This window comes from Lithobates pipiens, unplaced genomic scaffold (assembly GCF_037356315.1).
Source record: "Lithobates pipiens isolate NorthernLeopardFrog02 unplaced genomic scaffold, aLitPip1_a1.2 Scaffold_30, whole genome shotgun sequence".
NCBI lineage: Eukaryota > Metazoa > Chordata > Amphibia > Anura > Ranidae > Lithobates > Lithobates pipiens.
The window spans coordinates 42597188-42617672 of NW_027507791.1; the positions used below are offsets into that span (position 1 = coordinate 42597188).

Sequence of the window (20485 nt, forward strand, 5' to 3'; positions counted from 1 at the left end):
TCTGACCTCAACCCTACTGAACATCTTTGACCTGTTTGGTGTGGAGGAACCCAACTGGTCTGCATAGAGCCTGGATGGAAGGTAAATCAGATTCCTAGCACCAGAAAGCTAGTGCAGACATGTGATCATGCTCATGCGCATGCACATTGCACACGTACTCATTTTTTTGAGTGACGGGGCAATGTTAGATATACTGTGCCAGTTCAGTAAATGCATATTTGTGTGCATGCACGCACACATGCACGTGCACATACCAATTAGCACTTGCTGCCCAGTGGCCTCTTTAAACTGGTCTATCGCTATGAGCAGTTGCCTGAATGGTCTTCAGCTTGTTCCTGTGTTCCTGAGACCTGATCCACTGTACCTGCTTACCCGTGTATGACCAAGCATGCCTTTGGACTTCGCTTCTGCTCTTGCTTTAGCTCTGTTTACCTAAGTACTCTGACCTCGGTCTGTTTACTGGACTTGTCCTGCCTGCTGGCTTTGTACTGCTTTGCCCAGCTGTTGCCAACCATGGCCTGCCTTCTGGACTTGTTTTGCCCGCTGGTTACTTGGCTCCTTCTTGCACTGTTGTTGCTGACTGCTGCTCATCTCCTGGTCCTGCTTCTGTATCCTGCTGTGGTGCCAAGCTGTTCCTGCATCCTGTTCCAAGGACTGTGACTACCGGCTCTACCTACCAATGGAGAGGACATCACCAGCTAGCTACTACAGCACTCGTGCTACTCCTTGCACTAAAATTCTCTGTCTCCACCTTCAGAAGTGTTTGGTGGGAGGTGCAAGAGAGGCCTCCACAATGTTCCAGTCTTCACCAGGTACGTGATACATGACCTTAACCCTACTGAACATCTTTGACCATGTATGGTGTGGAGGAACTCAACTGATCTGCATAAAGCCCTGACCTCAAACCTACTGAACATTTTTGACAAGTTCAGTTTGAAGGAACTCAAGTGGCCTGCTCAATTCCCTGACCTCAATCCTACTGCACATCTTTGACCTGTTTGGTGTGGAAAAACGCGACTGGTCTGCATAGAGCCCTGACCTCAACCCTACTGAACATTTTTGACCAGTTTGGTGTGGAGGAACTTGACTGGCCTGCATAGAGCCCTGACCTCAACCCTACTGAACATTTTTGACCGGTTTGGTGTGGAGGAACTCAACTGGTCTGCATAGAGCCCTGGCCTCAACCCTACTGAACATTTTTGACCGGTTTGGTGTGGAGGAACTCAGCTGGCCTGTATAGAGCCCTGACCTCAACCCTACTGAACGTTTTTGACCAGTTTGGTGTGGAGGAACTCGACTGGCCTGCATAGAGCCCTGGCCTCAACCCTACTGAACAATTTTGACCAGTTTGGTGTGGAGGAACTCGACCCTACTGAACGTTTTTGACCAGTTTGGTGTGGAGGAACTCAACTGGTCTGTATAGAGCCCTGACCTCAACCCCACTGAACATTTTTGACCAGTTTGGTGTGGAGGAACTCAACTGGCCTGTATAGAGCCCTGACCTCAACCCTACTGAACGTTTTTGACCAGTCTGGTGTGGAGGAACTCAACTGGTCTGTATAGAGCCCTGACCTCAACCCTACTGAACATTTTTGACCAGTTTGGTGTGGAGGAACTCGACTGGCCTGTATAGAGCCCTGACCTCAACCCTACTGAATGTTTTTGACCAGTTTGGTGTGGAGGAACTCGACTGGCCTGCATAGAGCCCTGACCTCAACCCTACTGAACATTTTTGACCAGTTTGGTGTGGAGGAACTTGACTGGCCTGCATAGAGCCCTGACCTCAACCCTACTGAACATTTTTGACCGGTTTGGTGTGGAGGAACTCAACTGGTCTGCATAGAGCCCTGGCCTCAACCCTACTGAACATTTTTGACCGGTTTGGTGTGGAGGAACTCAGCTGGCCTGTATAGAGCCCTGACCTCAACCCTACTGAACGTTTTTGACCAGTTTGGTGTGGAGGAACTCGACTGGCCTGCATAGAGCCCTGGCCTCAACCCTACTGAACAATTTTGACCAGTTTGGTGTGGAGGAACTCGACCCTACTGAACGTTTTTGACCAGTTTGGTGTGGAGGAACTCAACTGGTCTGTATAGAGCCCTGACCTCAACCCCACTGAACATTTTTGACCAGTTTGGTGTGGAGGAACTCAACTGGCCTGTATAGAGCCCTGACCTCAACCCTACTGAACGTTTTTGACCAGTCTGGTGTGGAGGAACTCAACTGGTCTGTATAGAGCCCTGAGCTCAACCCTACTGAACATTTTTGACCAGTTTGGTGTGGAGGAACTCGACTGGCCTGTATAGAGCCCTGACCTCAACCCTACTGAATGTTTTTGACCAGTTTGGTGTGGAGGAACTCGACTGGCCTGCATAGAGCCCTGACCTCAACCCTACTGAACATTTTTGACCAGTTTGGTGTGGAGGAACTTGACTGGCCTGCATAGAGCCCTGACCTCAACCCTACTGAACATTTTTGACCGGTTTGGTGTGGAGGAACTCGACTGGCCTGCATAGAGCCCTGGCCTCAACCCTACTGAACACCTTCGACTACTTTGGTGCGGAGGAGTGACCTGCACAATGCCTTGACCTCAACCCTACTGGACGTTTTTGACATATTTGGTGCTGAACAACTCAAATGGTATGCACAGAGCCCTGACCTCAACCCTACTGATCACCTTTGACCAGTTTGGTGTGGAGGAACTCAAGTGGCCTGCACAGTGCCCTGACCTCAACCCTACTCAACACCTTTGGGATAAATTAGAAAACCAGGTTTTCTCCTCCAACATCAGTACCTGAAATCCCACCTATTAGACACCTTTGGGATGAACTGGATTGCCAATTTACGAGGCAGGTCTTCCCGTCCAAGTTCAGTACCTGACCTCATGCCTATTGAAAACCATAGTAATAATTGGAATGCTGGTGGTGAGCCAAGTCCTCTCATCTAATATGACCTCACAAAAGCTGTTTTGGCCGAATGAACACGAATTCCTAGAGATACACTCTTAAATCTTGTGGAAAGCCTTCCCAGAAGGGTGAAGGCTGTTATAGCTGCCCGGGTGGGGACAACTCCATAATATTGGCCATGGCTTTGGAATAAGATGCCCAACAAGCTCATATTAGGTATGATGGTCAGGGGGGGTCTGCATATCTTTGGGCGTACAGCGTACATCAAATCAAGTAACGGAGAAACCTGTGACTTGGGTCAAGTGAGGCTGAATCCACCACTTACGTCAAGTAAGAATTCCACCAAGGTGTCGGCTGAGAACTCTCCGTCATACTCAATCATTTCATCATCCTTAAACACGTAGATACTGTCTTCTTCATCCAGTCCTGGAAAAAGGGACACATAAAATAGAAGAAGGTTATACTCCAGTATTGTACAAAATGTTTTTGGAACTACAAAATATCGAAACGTCTACTCAACATCCAACATTGACACAGCTTATCTTGGAGGACAAATCCATGTAGCTGCTTTGGTTCTGACTCTGCTCTGGTTCTGCTTGGAGAGAGGAAGTGACTTGCGTCCTTCCACAAAAGTCATCCAGCTTTCTGTGTAATCTGATCACCCCTGCTATTCGGGTTTGTATGAGCACGACAGCTGTGTTTAGAACCTTCAAAAAGTTGATGTGCTCGTCGTCATCTGGTGGTAAACGTATGTCAATGCAAGTTGTTAGGATGTCTATATTACCGTATATAGAGTAACGCGTTTTATCTCAGGCGCAGCGGTATGGAAGGACGCCTAAAGCTCTGCGTTCAGATTCCTGTCGTTCCCCCCCCCCCCGCCTCATCTACATGAACACCTGAAACCGCCATGGACGTCGCGTAGCATCTGGGCCTCCTATGGTAATGTAACCTTTGTGATAGTCCAGCCAAATGTAATACACACACTTCTGCTCACACCGAGAATTAAGAATGACCTTTAGAGCGGTCAAATGGATAACAGGAATTACCAATGAAGGTCAGCATTGGCGGCATCGCATTACTATTTTAAGTTACAAAAATATCAATAAATAAAAAAATAAAATAAAAAAAAAACAGACTGGGTTCACGTCGCCATCGAGTTTTTATTAATTGCACCGTAAAGGGAGACTTCCCCTGACTTCCTGCGTGGTCACCGAAACAGGAAGTGAGCAAAAATCTCTTTCCGACAGAGGCACAGACAGTAATAAAACATTTTTTTTTAGTCCAGGACTTGGTCTTTAATCTTTAGTCCTGGAAGTGGTTAAAACTCATATCATGCTTGGTTTCAGCAGGTGGCCGCCACTGAAACAGGAAGTGTGCAAAAATCTCTCCGATGGGGGGCACAGACAGTAATAAAACATTTTTTTTCCTCTTTTCACCACTTCACATTCGCAGGACATTTTAAAGCATCCTGGACTTGAAGTGGTGAAAACAAGCTCATATCATGCTTGATGTCAGTTTTTACAGCTGGTGATAGGCTGGTGGTCACTGAAACAGGAAGTGAGCAAAAATCTCTCACACGGGGGGGCACAGACAGTAATCGTTTTCTTTTTTAACCATTTCATGTCCTTAGGATATTTTAAAGCATACTAGACTTGGTTAAAAAGATGATAAGTGGTTAAAACAAGCTGATATCATGCTTGGTATAATTTTTTTTTATAGCTGGTGATTGGCTGTTCAGTAAAATGGATCTGGCTGGCTCTATAGCCACCTGATCACTCCAATGGTAGGAAGAAGGGGGTGGCCCACCACTTCCCCCTATTTTATGCTTGGTACAACTTTTTTTACAGCTGGTGATTGGCTGTTCAGTAAAAGTGATCTGGATGGGGTGATTGGCTGTTCAGTAAAAGGGATCTGGATGGCTCTATAGCCACCTAATCCCTCCAATGGTAGGAAGAAGGGGGTGGCCCACCACTTCCCCCTGTGTTATGCTTGGTATAATTTTTTTTTTTATAGCTGGTGATTGGCTGTTCAGTAAAAGTGACCAGGATGGCTCTATAGCCACCTGATCCCTCCAATGGTAGGAAGAAGGGGGTGGCCCACCACTTCCCCCTGTTTTATACTTAGTACAATTTTTTTTACAGCTGGTGATTGGCTGGTCAGTAAAAGTGATCTGGATGGGGTGATTGGCTGTTCAGTAAAAGGGATCTGGATGGGGTGATTGGCTATTCAGTAAAAGTGATCTGGATGGCTCTATAGCCACCTGGTCACTCCAATGGTAGGAAGAAGGGGGTGGCCCACCACTTCCCCCTGTTTTATGCTTGGTATCGTTTTTTTTACAGCTGGTGATTGTCAGTTCAGTAAAAGTGATCTGGATGGGGTGATTGGCTGTTCAGTAAAAGGGATCTGGATGGCTCTATAGCCACCTGATCACTTCAATGGTAGGAAGAAGGGGGTGGCCAACCACTTCCCCCTGTTTTATACTTAGTACAATTTTTTTTTACGGCTGGTGATTGTCAGTTCAGTAAAAGTGATCTGGATGGGGTGATTGGCTGTTCAGTAAAATGGATCTGGCTGGCTCTATAGCCACCTGATCACTCCAATGGTAGGAAGAAGGGGGTGGCTCACCACTTCCCCCTGTTTTATGCTTGGTACAATTTTTTTTACAGCTGGTGATTGGCTGGTCAGTAAAAGTGATCTGGCTGGCTCTATAGCCACCTGATCACTCCAATGGTAGGAAGAAGGGGGTGGCCTACCACTTCCCCCTGTGTTATGCTTGGTATAATTTTTTTTTTACAGCTGGTGATTGCCTATTCAGTAAAAGTGATCTGGATGGGGTGATTGGCTATTCAGTAAAAGTGATCTGGATGGCTCTATAGCCACCTGGTCACTCCAATGGTAGGAAGAAGGGGGTGGCCCACCACTTCCCCCTGTTTTATGCTTGGTATCGTTTTTTTTACAGCTGGTGATTGTCAGTTCAGTAAAAGTGATCTGGATGGGGTGATTGGCTGTTCAGTATAAGGGATCTGGATGGCTCTATAGCCACCTGATCACTCCAATGGTAGGAAGAAGGGGGTGGCCAACCACTTCCCCCTGTTTTATACTTAGTACAATTTTTTTTACGGCTGGTGATTGGCTGTTCAGTAAAAGTGATCTGGATGGGGTGATTGGCTGTTCAGTAAAATGGATCTGGCTGGCTCTATAGCCACCTGATCACTCCAATGGTAGGAAGAAGGGGGTGGCTCACCACTTTCCCCTGTTTTATGCTTGGTACAATTTTTTTTACAACTGGTGATTGGCTGGTCAGTAAAAGTGATCTGGATGGGGTGATTGGCTGTTCAGTAAAATGGATCTGGCTGGCTCTATAGCCACCTGATCACTCCAATGGTAGGAAGAAGGGGGTGGCTCACCACTTTCCCCTGTTTTATGCTTGGTACAATTTTTTTTACAACTGGTGATTGGCTGGTCAGTAAAAGTGATCTGGATGGGGTGATTGGCTGTTCAGTAAAATGGATCTGGCTGGCTCTATAGCCACCTGATCACTCCAATGGTAGGAAGAAGGGGGTGGCCCACCACTTCCCCCTGTTTTATGCTTGGTACAATTTTTTTTACAGGTGGTGATTGGCTGTTCAGTAAAAGTGATCTGGATGGGGTGATTGTCAGTTCAGTAAAAGTGATCTGGATGGGGTGACTGGCTGTTCAGTAAAAGTGATCTGGATGGCTCTATAGCCACCTGATCACTCCAATGGTAGGAAGAAGGGGGTGGCCCACCACTTCCCCCTGTTTTATACTTAGTACAATGTGTGTGAAAATATATCGCCATCTCTGTCCCCGTTGTTGGGGGGGGGGGGACTTCCTGAGTGGTCACCAGCACAGGAAGTGAGGTTCAATCTCCATGAAAGTGGGGGGGGGGGGGGAATAAAAAAAAACCCGGTAGAGGCTCCAACCCTTCTCTCTCTCTTTGGCTGGAGTTAAGGCAGATAAGGCGGCTCACGTACACCTTTCTTTCCCTGGCGCATCTTTCACGCCGCCGTCTGCTTGTATTTATGTGAAATACGAATCGCCCAAATCTGACGAAAATATTTTCCTTTGCAGTAAATCGCCGGCAGATGTCCCGGAGACAGCGCAGGCCGGGCTACCGGGAATCGCTCAAGCTGTTTGCAAATCTGTGCTTTTTTCAGAGGGAGGTTTCGGTGTGTTCCTCCAAATGTTGCGGAGCTCGTGCTGTGATTGTTTTTTTCCCTACACAACTGTGTCCACGGATGGTCTTTGCTGTTCCATATTTACATGGCTGTCTTTCAGGCGCAAAAAATGTGTGACTGCTCCCTCTAGTGGCCATCTGTATTTCGCAGCCTGTGTATGGAATCAGCTGATATGGCTGATTCCCCCCCCATCAGAGTCCCCCTTATATCAGTGCCCCCCCCTTGCATTAGAGTCCCCCTTACTTTAGGATCCCCATTACATTGGGGGTCCCCACCAGAGCCCCACTCCCTACATTAGGGTCCCTATCAGATTCCCCCATTTAATCAGTGACCCCCCCCCTTATAGTCCTGATCAGAGTCCTCCCCCTTTACAACAGGAATCCCAATAAAAGTCCCCCTTACATAAGGGTCTTGATTAGAGCCCCTCCTTATATCGGTTTCCCCATCAGAGTCCCCTGTAGATCAGGGTGCCCATCAGAATCCCTCAATACATCAGAATTTTCCATTACATCAGAGTCTCTATCAGAGTCCCCCTTTACATCAGTGTTCTCCATCAGAGTCCCCCCTTACATCAGAGTCCCTACCAGAGTCCTCCCTTACATTAAGGTCTCTATCAGAGTCCCCCCATACATCAGAGTCCCCATTAGAGTCTCTCTTACATAAGGGTCCCAATCAGAGTACTCTATATATGAGAGTCTCTATCAGAGTCCCCTTTACATCAGTGTCCCCATCAGAGTCCCCCAATACATCAGTGTCCCCATCAGAGTCCCCCAATACATCAGGTTTCTCCATCAGAGTCCCCCCTTACATAAGGGGCCCAATCAGAGTCCTCCTTATATGAGAGTCTCTATCAGAGTTTCCTTTACAACAGTGTCCCCATCAGAGTCCCCCAATACATCAGTGTCCCCATCAGAGTCCCCCAATACATCAGATTTCTCCATCAGAGTCCCCCCTTACATCAGAGTCCCTATCAGAGTACCCCTCACATCAGGGTTCTCCATCAGAGCCCCCCCCCCTACATCAGAGTTCCTATCAGCGTTTCCCCCTTACATAAAAGTCCCTATCAGAGTCCTCCCTTACATGAGAGCCTCTATCAGAGTCACCCCTTACATCAGGGTCCCCATTAGAGTCTCTCTTATATAAGGATCCCCATAAAAGTCCCCCCTTACATCAGGGTCCCCATTAGCATTCACCTTACATCAGTCTCCCCATCAGAGTCCCCCTTACATCAGGGTCCCCATCAGAGTCTTCCTTACATCAGAATCCTAATCAGAGTCCACCCTTATATCAGGGTCCCCATTAGAGTCCCCCCTTACTTCAGAGTCCCTACCAGAGTACCTCTTACATCAGGGTCCCCATCAGAGTTTTTCCTTACATCAAAGTCCCTATCAGAATCCTCCCTTACATGATAGTCTCTACCAGAGTCCCCCCTTACATCAGGGTCCCCATTAGAGTCTCCCTTATATCAGGATCCCCATCAAAGTCCCCCTTTACATCAGGATCCAATTCAAAGTCTCCTCTTACATCAGGATCCCCATCAGAGTCCCCCCTTACATTAGTGTCCTTATCAGAGCCCCCCTTACATCAGGGTTCCCATCAAAGTCTCTCTTATAGCAGGATCCCCATCAAAGTCTCCCCTTACATCAGGGTCCCCATTAGCATTCACCTTACATCAGGGTCCCCATCAGAGTCCCCCTTACATCAGAGTCCCCATCAGAGTTCCCCCTTACATCAGAATACTAATCAGAGTCCGCCCTTATATCAGGGTCCCCATTGGAGTCCCCCCTTACTTCAGAGTCCCTATCAGAGTCTGCCCCTACATCAGAGTCCCCCTTTATTTTAGGATTCTCACCAGAGTCCCCCATACATCAGGTTGAAGCAGAGACCCATAGGCAGCCTCTGCTGACCTGAATCCTCAGTCTGTGCACACCGAGGATACGCTACTGACCCCAAATCAGGAGCCGGAAAAAATTCTGTGCTGGGGCAGATTTTGAAGACACCGAGATCCTTTCCTCCCCAGCCTGACTGTCCCCGCCCACTTAATTCATTGTATTTCAGCGTCACATGTGGGGTGTCTGCAAGCAAATACAGCCAGCCTAGGGATGCCCACCCCTCCAGACTGGCACCCAGACATCAAGGCATGTTTATATGCCCATAACCCCTCCCGATGCCCGGATCAGGGCTGAGGGCTCTGGTGAGGACTACCAGTGATGTTTTCAGAAAGCCCCTCCCACCAGCCAGGATCTGCCTTCATTGCATAGAGAAGCACAGAGACCCAGTGATGACATCACTAGGACTAAAATAAGCTACAGCTCCTTGAAAAAGTATTCATACCCCTTGTAATTCTCCACATTTTGTCATGTTACAACCAAAAACATAAATGTATTATATTGGGATTTTATGTGATAAACACAAAGTGGCACCATAATTGTGAAGTGGAAGGAAAATAAAAAATTGTTTTCCAAATTTTTTACATATGTGAAAAGTGTGTGTGGGGGAGGGGCATTTGTATTCAGCCCCCCTTTACTCTGATGCCCCTAACTAAAATCTAGAGGAACCAATTGCCTTCAGAAGTCACCTAATTAGTAAATAGAGTCCACCTGTGTGTAATTTAACCTCAGTATAAATACAGCTGTTCTGTGAAGCCCTCAGAGGTTTGTTGGAGAACCTTAGTGAAGAAACAGCATCATGAAGGCCAAGGAACACACCAGACAGGTCAGGGATAACGTTGTGTAGAAGTATAAAGCAGGGTTAGGTTATAAAAAAAATATCCCAAGATTAGATCATCTCACGGAGCTCTGTTCAATCCATCACCCAAAAATGGAAAGAGTATGGGCGCAACTGCCAACCTACCAAGACATGGCCATCCACCTAAACTGACCGGCCCGGGCAAGGAGAGCATTCATCAGAGAAGAGCCAAGAGGTCCATGGTAACTCTGGAGGAGCTGCAGAGATCCACAGCTCAGGGGGGAGAATCTGTCCACAGGACAACTATTAGTCGTCTCTCCACAAATCTGCCTTTTATGGAAGAGTGACAAGAAGAAAGACATTGGTGGAAGAAAGTCATAAGAAGTCCTGTTTGTAGTTTGTGAGAAGCCATGTGGGGGACACAGCAAACATGTGGAAGAAGGTGATCTAGTCTGACGAGACCAAAATTCAACTTTTTGACCTAAAAGCAAAACGCTATGTGTGGGGAAAACTAACACTGCACATCACCCTGAACACACCATCCCAACCGTGAAACACGGTGGTGGCAGCATCATGTGGTGGGGATGCTTTTTTTCAGCAGGGGACAGGGAAGCTGGTCAGAGTTGATGGGAAGATGGATGGAGACAAATACAGGACAATCTTAGAAGAAGACCTGTTAGAGTCGACAAAAGACTTGAGACCGGGGCGGAGCTTCACCTTCCAGCAGGACAACGACCCGAAACATCCAGCCAGAGCTACAATGGAATGGTTTAGATCAAAGCACATTCCTTTAGATCAGAGGTCTCCAAACTGTGGACCGAGGTCTAGATGTGGCCCTTTGTTAGCCTTTATCCTGCCCTTGGGGCACTCTTCCTCCCACTGACACCAATGACGGGGATACTATTCCTCCTACAATAGGGACACTACTCCTATTGACCACCAACCCGGAGGCCATATTTGTTCTCACTCATGCCAAGCCCGTGACATTTTCTTGCCCCCGCTGGCCACAATCCGGCCCTCCTAAAGTCTGGAGGACAAAAAACTGGTCCTGTATTTTAAAAATTTGGAGACCCCCTGGTTTAGATCAAAAGCACATTCATGTGTTAGAATGGCCCAGTCACAGTCCAGACCTAAATCCCATTGAGAATCTGTGGCAAGACTTGAAAATTGCTTTTCACAGACGCTCTCCATCTAATCTGACAGAGCTTGAGATATTTTGCAAAGAAGAAGAATGGGCAGAAATGTCCCTCTCTAGATGTGCAAAGCTGGCAGAGACATCCCCAAAAAGACTTGCAGCTGTAATTGGAGAGAAAGGCGGAACTACAAAATGTTGACTCCGGGGGGCGCCATACAAATGCCCCCCACACTTTTCACATATTTATTTGTAAAAAAAATTAGAAAACAATTTATGATTTTCCTTCAACTGCACAATTATGTGCCACTTTGTGTTGGTCTATCACATAAAATCCCAATAAAATACGTTTAAGTTTTTTTTGGTAGTAACATGACAAAATGTGGAAAATTTCAAGGGGTATGAATACTTTTTCAAGGCACTGTATGTAATGGAAAGGTAAAGGCTTTATTTAATAATGTCCTTCTCACGTGGGTGGGGGAGGGGAGGGAAGTCGTCCTTATTAATTACCGAGAATCATCTCAGGAAGGCAAGAAAGTATGGCGGAGTCGGGTCACCCGGGTAACTGGTTACAAATGATGGTACCCCCGGGAGCCGTCCACGCCTACGCACGGCTAATCGCAGCCACTCACCTCTTGTCTCTAATTAGTTTACCGGCCGCCTTAAGAAATAACTACTTCACCGTCACGCCAGATGGCGTCCGCCAAGACGCAGGCGCCTCGTAAAAAAAAAAACTCCGTACCCGCTTTTCTCAAAGGCCCCACCTCCGGTTCGGGAACTTTTGACAGCTGACCTCCTTGAGGTTTCAACTCCTTAAAGTGGAGGACCTTTATAGGTCTGGATGGATACATTCCTGACAGTGTCACGTTTCAGAAAAAAAATCTGTAAAAAAGCCATCCAAGTCAGTGACTTTGCCTAGGCCGAGATGATGTCATCAGTCTGCTGCAGGGAAGAGGAAGCATTTCCTCAGTCTCCCCTGTCTCTAACCACTTTGCGCCAAGCCCACGCAAATATGCGGCCATTCGGGGTGGGGGGCCCTGAGCGGCCCCATGTTTGCGTGTAGACATGTGCCACTCGTTTCGTTCTGAATTCTCTTTCTAACGACAACATTCGTTTATTGGGAAATATCCGAATTAATGAAAAACTTGTTTAACTAACTTTTCCGAATATTTGAAAGAATTTTGTAAATCCGAAAATAAATCGTAAATTTATCGGTTTGAAAAAATTTGTCAGTTTGAAAAAATGTGTAAATTTGTAAATTTGAAAAATTTTGAAATTTGAAAAATTAGGAAATTTGAAAAATTAGGAAATTTGAAAAATTTGTCAATTTGCCAATTTGAAAAAAATCGTAAATTTGAAAAGAATTCATAAATTTGTCAGTTTTAAAAAACTGGTCAGTTTTAAAAAAATCGTCAATTTGAAAAAATTCGTAAATTTGTCACTTTGAAAAAATTAGTCAATTTGAAAAAAATTCGTCAATTTGTCAATTCCAAAAAAAATTGTAAATTTGTCAATTTGAAAAAAAAATCGTACATTTTCGAAAAAAAAAAAAAAGTGTCTATTTGTAAATCTGAAATCTGTGAATCCAAAATAACGAATGCCGCATCTAAGTTCAAAATTCGTAAATTTGAAAAAATTTGTCAATTTGTAAACCCGAAAAAATTCGTAAGTTCGGGAATTCATAAATTAGACAATTTGGAAATTCGAAAAATCTGAAATAAAAAAATGAAGTAATAATAACTTAAAGTGGTGGGCCAGCGAAAAAAAATAAAAAATAAAATAAAAGTCAGCAGCTACAAACACTGTAGCTGCTGACTTTTAATGAGCACTTATCTTTCCAGGGCGCCCACGATGTCAGCCCGTCCCTCGGCTCTCGGGTCCTGCCGCCACCATTCAAAGTAAGGGAAACACCTACTGCGCATGCGTGAGTCGCACGGCGCTTTGTGAATGGGGTGCGCTGTGTTGTGGGACACACACAGTTCCCACAACACACTGCGCCCCATTACCCAGAAGACAAGGAGAGGAGAAGAAGACTGAAGATCACCGCAGAATAGGAAGAGGCAGATTAGGACGATCTGCCTAGCAACAGCCATTTCTGGTAAGTGAAATCATTTTTTTTTTTTTTTTTTGGAGCCTTTTTATGCATTTTTTTTTATTTTTTAGGGTAGACCTCCCCTTTAACTATTGCTAACTATTAAATTATAGGTATTGGGGCTTCCTTTAAAATTTTTCTGTTATTGAACGTAACGAATACGAATTTATCCAAATTTACGACTTATCGAAAATAACGAATGCCGCATCTAAGTTCAAAATTCGTAAATTTGAAAAAAATCGTCAATTTGTAATTTAGAAAAAAATTGTAAATTCGGAAATTCGAAAATCTGAAATAAAAAAGCGAAGTAATAATAACTTAACTATTACTAACTATTAAATTATAGGTATTGGAGCTTCCTTTTAAATTTTGCTGTTATTGAACGTAACGAATACAAATTTATCCAAATTTACGACTTATCGAAAATAACGAATGCCGCATCTAAGTTCAAAATTCGTAAATTTGAAAAAAATCGTCAATTTGTAATTTCGAAAAAAATTGTAAGTTCGGAAATTCATAAATTAGAAAATTCGGAAATTCGAAAATCTGAAATAAAAAAGCGAAGTAATAATAACTTAACTATTACTAACTATTAAATTATAGGTATTGGAGCTTCCTTTAAAATGTTGCTGTTATTGAACGTAACGAATACGAAATTTATCCAAATTTACGAATTATCCAAAATAACGAATGCTGCATCAAAATTCGTAAATGTGAAAAAAATCGTCAATTTGTAAATCCGAAAAAATTTGTAAATTCTGGAATTCGTAAATTCAGAAATTGGAAAATCTGAAAAGCTTCTAAACGCAAAATGCGGCAAAACACGGCAAAACGAAGCTAAACGCGGCATGTAAACGCGGCATAACACAGGTTCTAACCCGCTTCTGCTCTATCCATATTTAAAAAAAAAAAAAGTTTTTAAAGTGTATTATAAGCCCAATTTTGTTGTTTTTTTTCGTTTTGGATGGAGTAGGAAAAGGATTAGATCTTTACTTTAAGGGCAATGAGTGTGAGAATTCGCCATCGCCTTGGCCCCCGCCGCCATTTCCGCATTAGCCTCAGACGGAGACAAATGGAGCATGTGAGTGACAATGATCCCCCCGGGTGGGCGCCGCGCACTTAGTCTAATGACCCGGGCCCGTCTTCCCCCTGTTATTACCAGCCAGGAAGTTAATGTAGTGGCAATGTTGCTGCCTTTTAATTATGGGAGAGATTACCATCCATTGTGGGCGAGGGAATTGTCGCAGCCGGAGCGCAGATGGAGCACCGGGGAGAGCGCTTTTGTGCCGGCGTACAAAGACCGATCCTGGACCAATTGTCCAATTCCAAGTCTTTGGGAACAGCCAGCGCCGGCCTAGACATAGAGCCAGGCTTGTCAAGCAGACAATGCAACTGTGCTAAATTCACAAGAGCTCATTCAGTCTGCTTTAGTCTGAGATCCGGAGTCGCAACGGGGTCGGGAGGAGGGCAGTAGGATGGGAGTTTTTGGAACCTGGGCTGAACCTGTGGTTGGATCCAATTGGTGGCTGTCACTGATTTTTATTTTATTTTTTACAGCACTACTTCTGCCATAAGGAGCCTGCAGTGAGTGTTCCAATACCTCAAACAGGAGCTTTCCAGGAGCGCCAGATTACATACAATTGATGTCTGTGCCTCTCCTTTTTCTTTTTTTTTTTCTTTTTTTACATCAGTGCTTCTGCAGTAACAAGCCTGCAGTGGGTGTTCCGGCATCTCAAACAGGCACTTTTGGGAGCACCAAATTACATACAATTGATGTCTGTGCCTCATTCCTTTTTCTTTTTTTTTTTCTTTTTTTACATCAGTGCTTCTGCAGTAATAAGCCTGCAGTGGGTGTTTCAGCATCCCAAACAGGCACTTTCCAGAAGCACCAGATTACATACAATTGGTGGCTGTGTCACTTCTTTTTTCTTTTTTTTATATCATTGCTTCTGCAGTTAGGAGCCTGCAGTGGGTGTTCCAGCATCTCAAACAGGCATTTTCCAGGAGCGCCAAATTACATACAATTGGTGGCCGTGTCACTCCTTTTTCTTTTTTACAATGTTGGTTCTTCAATAAGGAGCCTGCAGTGGGTGTTCCAGCACCTCAAACAGGCGCTTTCCAGGAGCGCCAGATTACATACAATTGGTGTCTGTGTCTCTCCTTTTTCTTTTCTTTTTTTACATCCTTGCTTCTGCAGTAAGGATCTTGCTGATATTTACCTGGTGTCCTGGGAACAACTTATTCTAAGCCTCTGGTTCTGCAGGCCAGATGTTCCCGACTCCGCCTTCTTAAAGCTGAACCCCAGTGAGATATTAAAAAATATGCCTAAAGCGGAACAACACTGCATCTGAGCACCACAAACCAAAAACGCTGTTTAATTCATTTTGTAATGCTCAAAGCAAACTCCCCCACCCATCAATGTCTCCTTGCTTTTTGCTGAGAAATCTTAACAGCCACCTAGCTTTTCTAACTGCAGCCATAATAAGTAAGGGCAGGTGATTCACATAGCATTTATTTTTTGGAATCCATCTGCCTTTAGCTTAGGCACACAGGCAGGAGGGTGTGCTTAGCTGAGAAAGCCCCTCCTTCTCCCCTTGAAGTCTCCTGGAATGTATGACATCATTTTGGCCTAGGCGAGTAACCTTTACTATCTATTTACTAATGCTAGCACCACAAGGATTAAAAATAGTCCACGTCGATTGAGAGATTGAGGTTCTGCTTTGAATGCAAATATGTATTCTTGAAAAAAAAAAAGGATTTATTTGAAAAAGTGGCAAGTGTAAGTACCAGATGTTGTATTTATATTGGCCTCCTGTAATGCTCCTGCACACTGGGGCCGGGTGAAAAAGGGCAGTGTTGGGAGCCTCTAAAAGCCACATATTTCAGAAGCACTTATCATTGCATCATCATCAACACAAAAAAGCGGTGCTTCTGTCTCGTCTATTAATAAGAGCCCCGAGCCTCTTCTATTCCGAGAAATGGCGAAGGGTCGATGCTCGCTGCCCACTATGTTTTTTGGAACACCATCCGTGTAATGGCAGAGGCGCTCTCGTCCCCGCTCTCCTAACATGTAATTATCCCCACGTCTCCTGCAATAAGACTAATTAATATTGAGCCTAGACTTCATGTTTTAAAAAAAATAAAGGTGTACCACTTGGAATATTGAATCGTCGATAATACCGCAATGATGAAAGGATACAAGGAATCCGATCGATGAGGGCTCGATAAAATCGATCGTTCCCCAACCCCCTATTTCTAACATTCCTTGAAGATAACAATCTGTTTCTGATGATGCGGTGAGAATGTGCACCCAACGTACTTGGTGGCAGGGCTGCTGATAATGCAGTACAGCCAGCCCTCCTGTAGTGGGCCCGGGCCCCATCAGTTTAAATGGGGGGACCCGTACACCTGTGGAGAAGGAGGTCCGGCTGTACTGTCTTATTGCAAACATTGATCCCCTTCTGCCTCCTCCTGCAGCCCTGCCAGCTTCTCCTCTTCTTTATCCCCTCTGGCTGCACTGCAGGGGGATTGGTTCTAGCACTGTACTAAGTCCGGGCCCCATCAGTTTAAATGGGGGGGAACCCAGGCGCCTGTGGCGGAGGTCCGGCTATACTGTCTTATTGCAGACACCAATCCTCTTCTGCCTCCCCCTGCAGCGCTGCCAGCTTCTCCTCTTCTTTACATCCACCCACTGCACTGCAGGGGGATTGGTTCTAGCACATGCACCCCTTTCATCTGCTGTCTGGTCCCCCCTAGGTGCCCCTTTCCCCTGCAGAGCTGCCAGCTTCCCTCCTCTTCCACTGGGCACAGAGGGGGATGTTTCAAGATGGAGGGTGGGGGGAAAGGATATGTCATTTACTGGCCCCTTTCTTTCCTGAATGAACACAGTGAGCAGTCATTACCAATAGCTCCTGTGTCCATTCATCACTGAAGCATAGTAAATTGGGTTGCTATGCTTCAGTTTGTGAATGAGCAGGATGCCTCAAAGCGCATCCTGTTCATTCATCTGTGTAGCTGGGACTACAGAGAAAGGGACTGATAAATCTATGTCCTCGGTCACTTTCGGGCAGGGGAAGGGGGCTCTTTCAGTTAGGCTTTATGGGACCCAGTGATTTCTAACAGCAACCCTGCTTGGTGGTGTTCAATATCTCCAATTGTCCCGGATTTGCCAGGACAGTCCCACATCTAGTCTGTCTGTCCCACTGATGACCTGTCCCGGACCGTGTCCTGGGATCACAGAATCCACCTTATTTGATTTACTGCACATGCGCAGTAACTCAAGAAGGTATTATTTATGACAATTGGGGGGCCACAAGTGGACGATTCCATCATGTTTAGAGGTGGCGTTTGGGTGGCATCTACCTGTAAAGTGGGCAGTCCCTACATATTTACCCACCAAACCCATAAAGTGGGTGTGGTTTGGGCACGCACACCTGGAAAGTGGGCGGGCAAAGTGTGGACTGTAGGCGGGGTTAACAGTATCCTGGGATCCTGGACAATATTGTTAGTAAGTAGGTTTTTCTGATGGTGACAACAATGGACCATGCCAGCATAATCATAGATGTCAACTGTCCCGGATTTTCCGGGACTGTCCCACATTTTCCAGGACTGACCCACATTTTGTCCGATGATGTGTCCCGGGCCATGTCCTGGGATCACAGCATCAACCTTATTGCACATGCACAATATCGCAAAAAGACAATAATTGCAGAGATTTGGGCTACAAGTATATTTAGAGGCAGGATCTGAGGATCTGGGCAGGACCATCCCAAAAAATCGTTGAAATGCACGGGGTTAACAGCGTTGAAGGATGAGGGACCATATTGTTGGTAAGTACGGTTTCCTAATGGTGACAAGTTAAAAAAAATAAAAATAAACTTCAGCTAATAAAAATCCCGCAAAACAAACGTTGTGGATGACCTTCGGCTGAACGCTGGGCGGCTCTCTTTAGTTAGCTGGAGTCGTGCGGCTGGTAGCGATATCATGAGGCTTGAGGTGGAGTTACCTTGGAGACCTTGCCATCACAGAAGCCATTTTGTGCCGCTCTGAATAGATGGGGTAATAGTATTTACACGGCAAGGTCGCCCGTGCTCTATTAGGATACAGTATATGTTGTAGAAGTGTTTGCAGGTTACACATCACCATAGAAGCCGTTTCCATGGTGAGGTTCAAACCATCCCCCAACTTCGAGGCTCCACATGGTCCTTTGTTGGGAAGAAAAACAGAAGCATGTGTAAAGGATGGTCACACGCTCAGCCTCCTGTGAGTGGTATGAGTTTGGTATTATACAGAGTAGATGGCTGTGTTGTCAGATATAGCATGGATATGATTCCATCTGTATGACCGTTCCTCAGACACGTAGGCCGCACTGTTTACAGTCAATCAGTATTACCATACCTGAGGTGTGGAGGCCGCACTGTTTACAGTCTATCAGTATGACTGTACCTCAGGCATGGACTGCACTGTTTACAATGAATCAATAAGACCATACCTGAGGCATGTAGACTGCACTGCTGACAGTCTATCAGTATGAATGTACTTCAGGCACGTAGGGCATCTTGTTTACAGTCCACCAGTATGGCCGTACTTCAGACATGTAGGCGGCACCGTTTACGATCAATCAATGTGACTGTACCTGAGGCACATAGGCCACACTGTTTACAGTTAATCAGTATGACTGTACCTCAGACATGTAGGCTGCACTATTTACAATTAATCAGTATGACTGTACCTCAAGCATTAAGGCTGCACTGTTTACAGTCAATCAATATGACTGTACCTCAGACATGTAGGCTGCACTGTTTACGGTCAATCAATATGACTGTACCTGAGGCACATAGGCTGCACAGTTTACAGTTAATCAGTATGACTGTACCTCAGACATGTAGGCCGCACTGTTTACAATTAATCAGTATGACTGTACCTTAAGCATTAAGGCTGCACTGTTTACAGTCAATCAATACGACCATACCTCAGACATGTAGGCCACACTGTTTACGGTCAATCAATATGACTGTACCTGAGGCACATAGGCCACACTGTTTACAGTTAATCAGTAAGGCTGTACCTCAGACATGTAGGCCACACTGTTTACAGTTAATCAGTATGTCTGTACCTCAAGCATTTAAGGCTGCACTGTTTACAGTCAATCAATATGACCGTACCTCAAACATGTAGGCCATACTGATTATGGTCAATCAATATGACTGTACCTGAGGCACGTAGGCTGCACTGTTTACAGTCAATCAATTATGATCATACTTCAGACATGTAGGCCGCACTGTTTATGGTCAATAAATATGACCGTACCTCAGATATGTAGGCCGCACTGTTTACGGTCAATCAATATGACCATACCTCAGACATGTAGGCCACACTGTTTACGGTCAATCAATATGACCGTACCTCAGATATGTAGGCCACACTGTTTACATTCAATCAACATGACCATACCTCAGACACGTAGGTCGCACTGTTTACAGTGAATCAATATGACCGTACCTCAGACATGTAGGCTGCACTGTTTACGGTCAATCAATATGACCGTACCTCAGACATGTAGGCCACACTGTTTACTGTCAATCAATATGACCGTACCTCAGACATGTAGGCCGCACTGTTTACGGTCAAACAATATGACCGTACCTCAGACATGTAGGCCGCACTGTTTACGGTCAATCAATAGGCTGCCTTGTTTACAGTCCACCAGTATGGCCGTACCCATGGCTCCCAACTGTCCCTGATTTTGGAGGACTGTCCCTGATTTGGAGCAATGTCCCTCTTTCCCCCTCGTTTGTCCCTCATTTTGGTCTGATCTATATAGTTGTACATGAAATGCACTTTTTATCTTTTGAAAAAGGGTTTCCCAATGCTAAACCTTTCATCAAAATTTTTAATTGCTGCATTTGTAAATTTTAAAAGCTAATATAAAGAAATAGTAGTGGTAAACAAAAAGTGGAGAGTGGGACAGCGCATCCCCATGAAGAGTTGAAGGGACTCAGGTAAGTAAAACGAGGGGCTGGGGGGCTGGTGACTGACAGCTGTTTTTTCACCGTAATGCATAGGATGTATTAACCTCTTATGGACCGCCACACGCTGATCTACCTCCTAACTTTGAAGAGGAATATCATTGTTTTGGCAGCAGCTAGCTAATCCTCTTCTTTGGCCACCGGTCCGCTTTCTGATAATAGTGGTCTCTGTGGTGAATTCGCCATGAGATCACTTTTATTGGCGTCGGGAGAGAAGCCACCCCCCTCCCGCCGCTCTCCGGTGCTCTCGACCGCTTACCGGAGCCGTCGGCAAAGGCGGAGGCGATCAGATCCTTTCACGTCAGTGGCATGGAGACGAGTGAGGGGAAGATGCCCCCCACCCGTCTCCATACCATACCAGGGCAGAAGCAACGTCAAAACGTCACTTCCGCCCCTAGCTCTTAAAGGGCCATTTTTTTATTTATTTTTTACATTTTTAA

General features: G+C 45.4%; 1 protein-coding gene across 1 annotated transcript in view; it reads right to left on the reverse strand.

The window, feature by feature from the left end:
- CASQ1 (calsequestrin 1) overlaps positions 1 to 20485 on the reverse strand; it is a 103573-nt gene that overhangs the window by 52592 nt on the left and 30496 nt on the right. The window contains exon 3 of the mRNA XM_077464096.1: positions 3232 to 3332. Within this exon, the coding sequence (XP_077320222.1) occupies positions 3232 to 3332 (101 nt within the window). The remainder of the gene's footprint in view (positions 1 to 3231; positions 3333 to 20485) is intronic.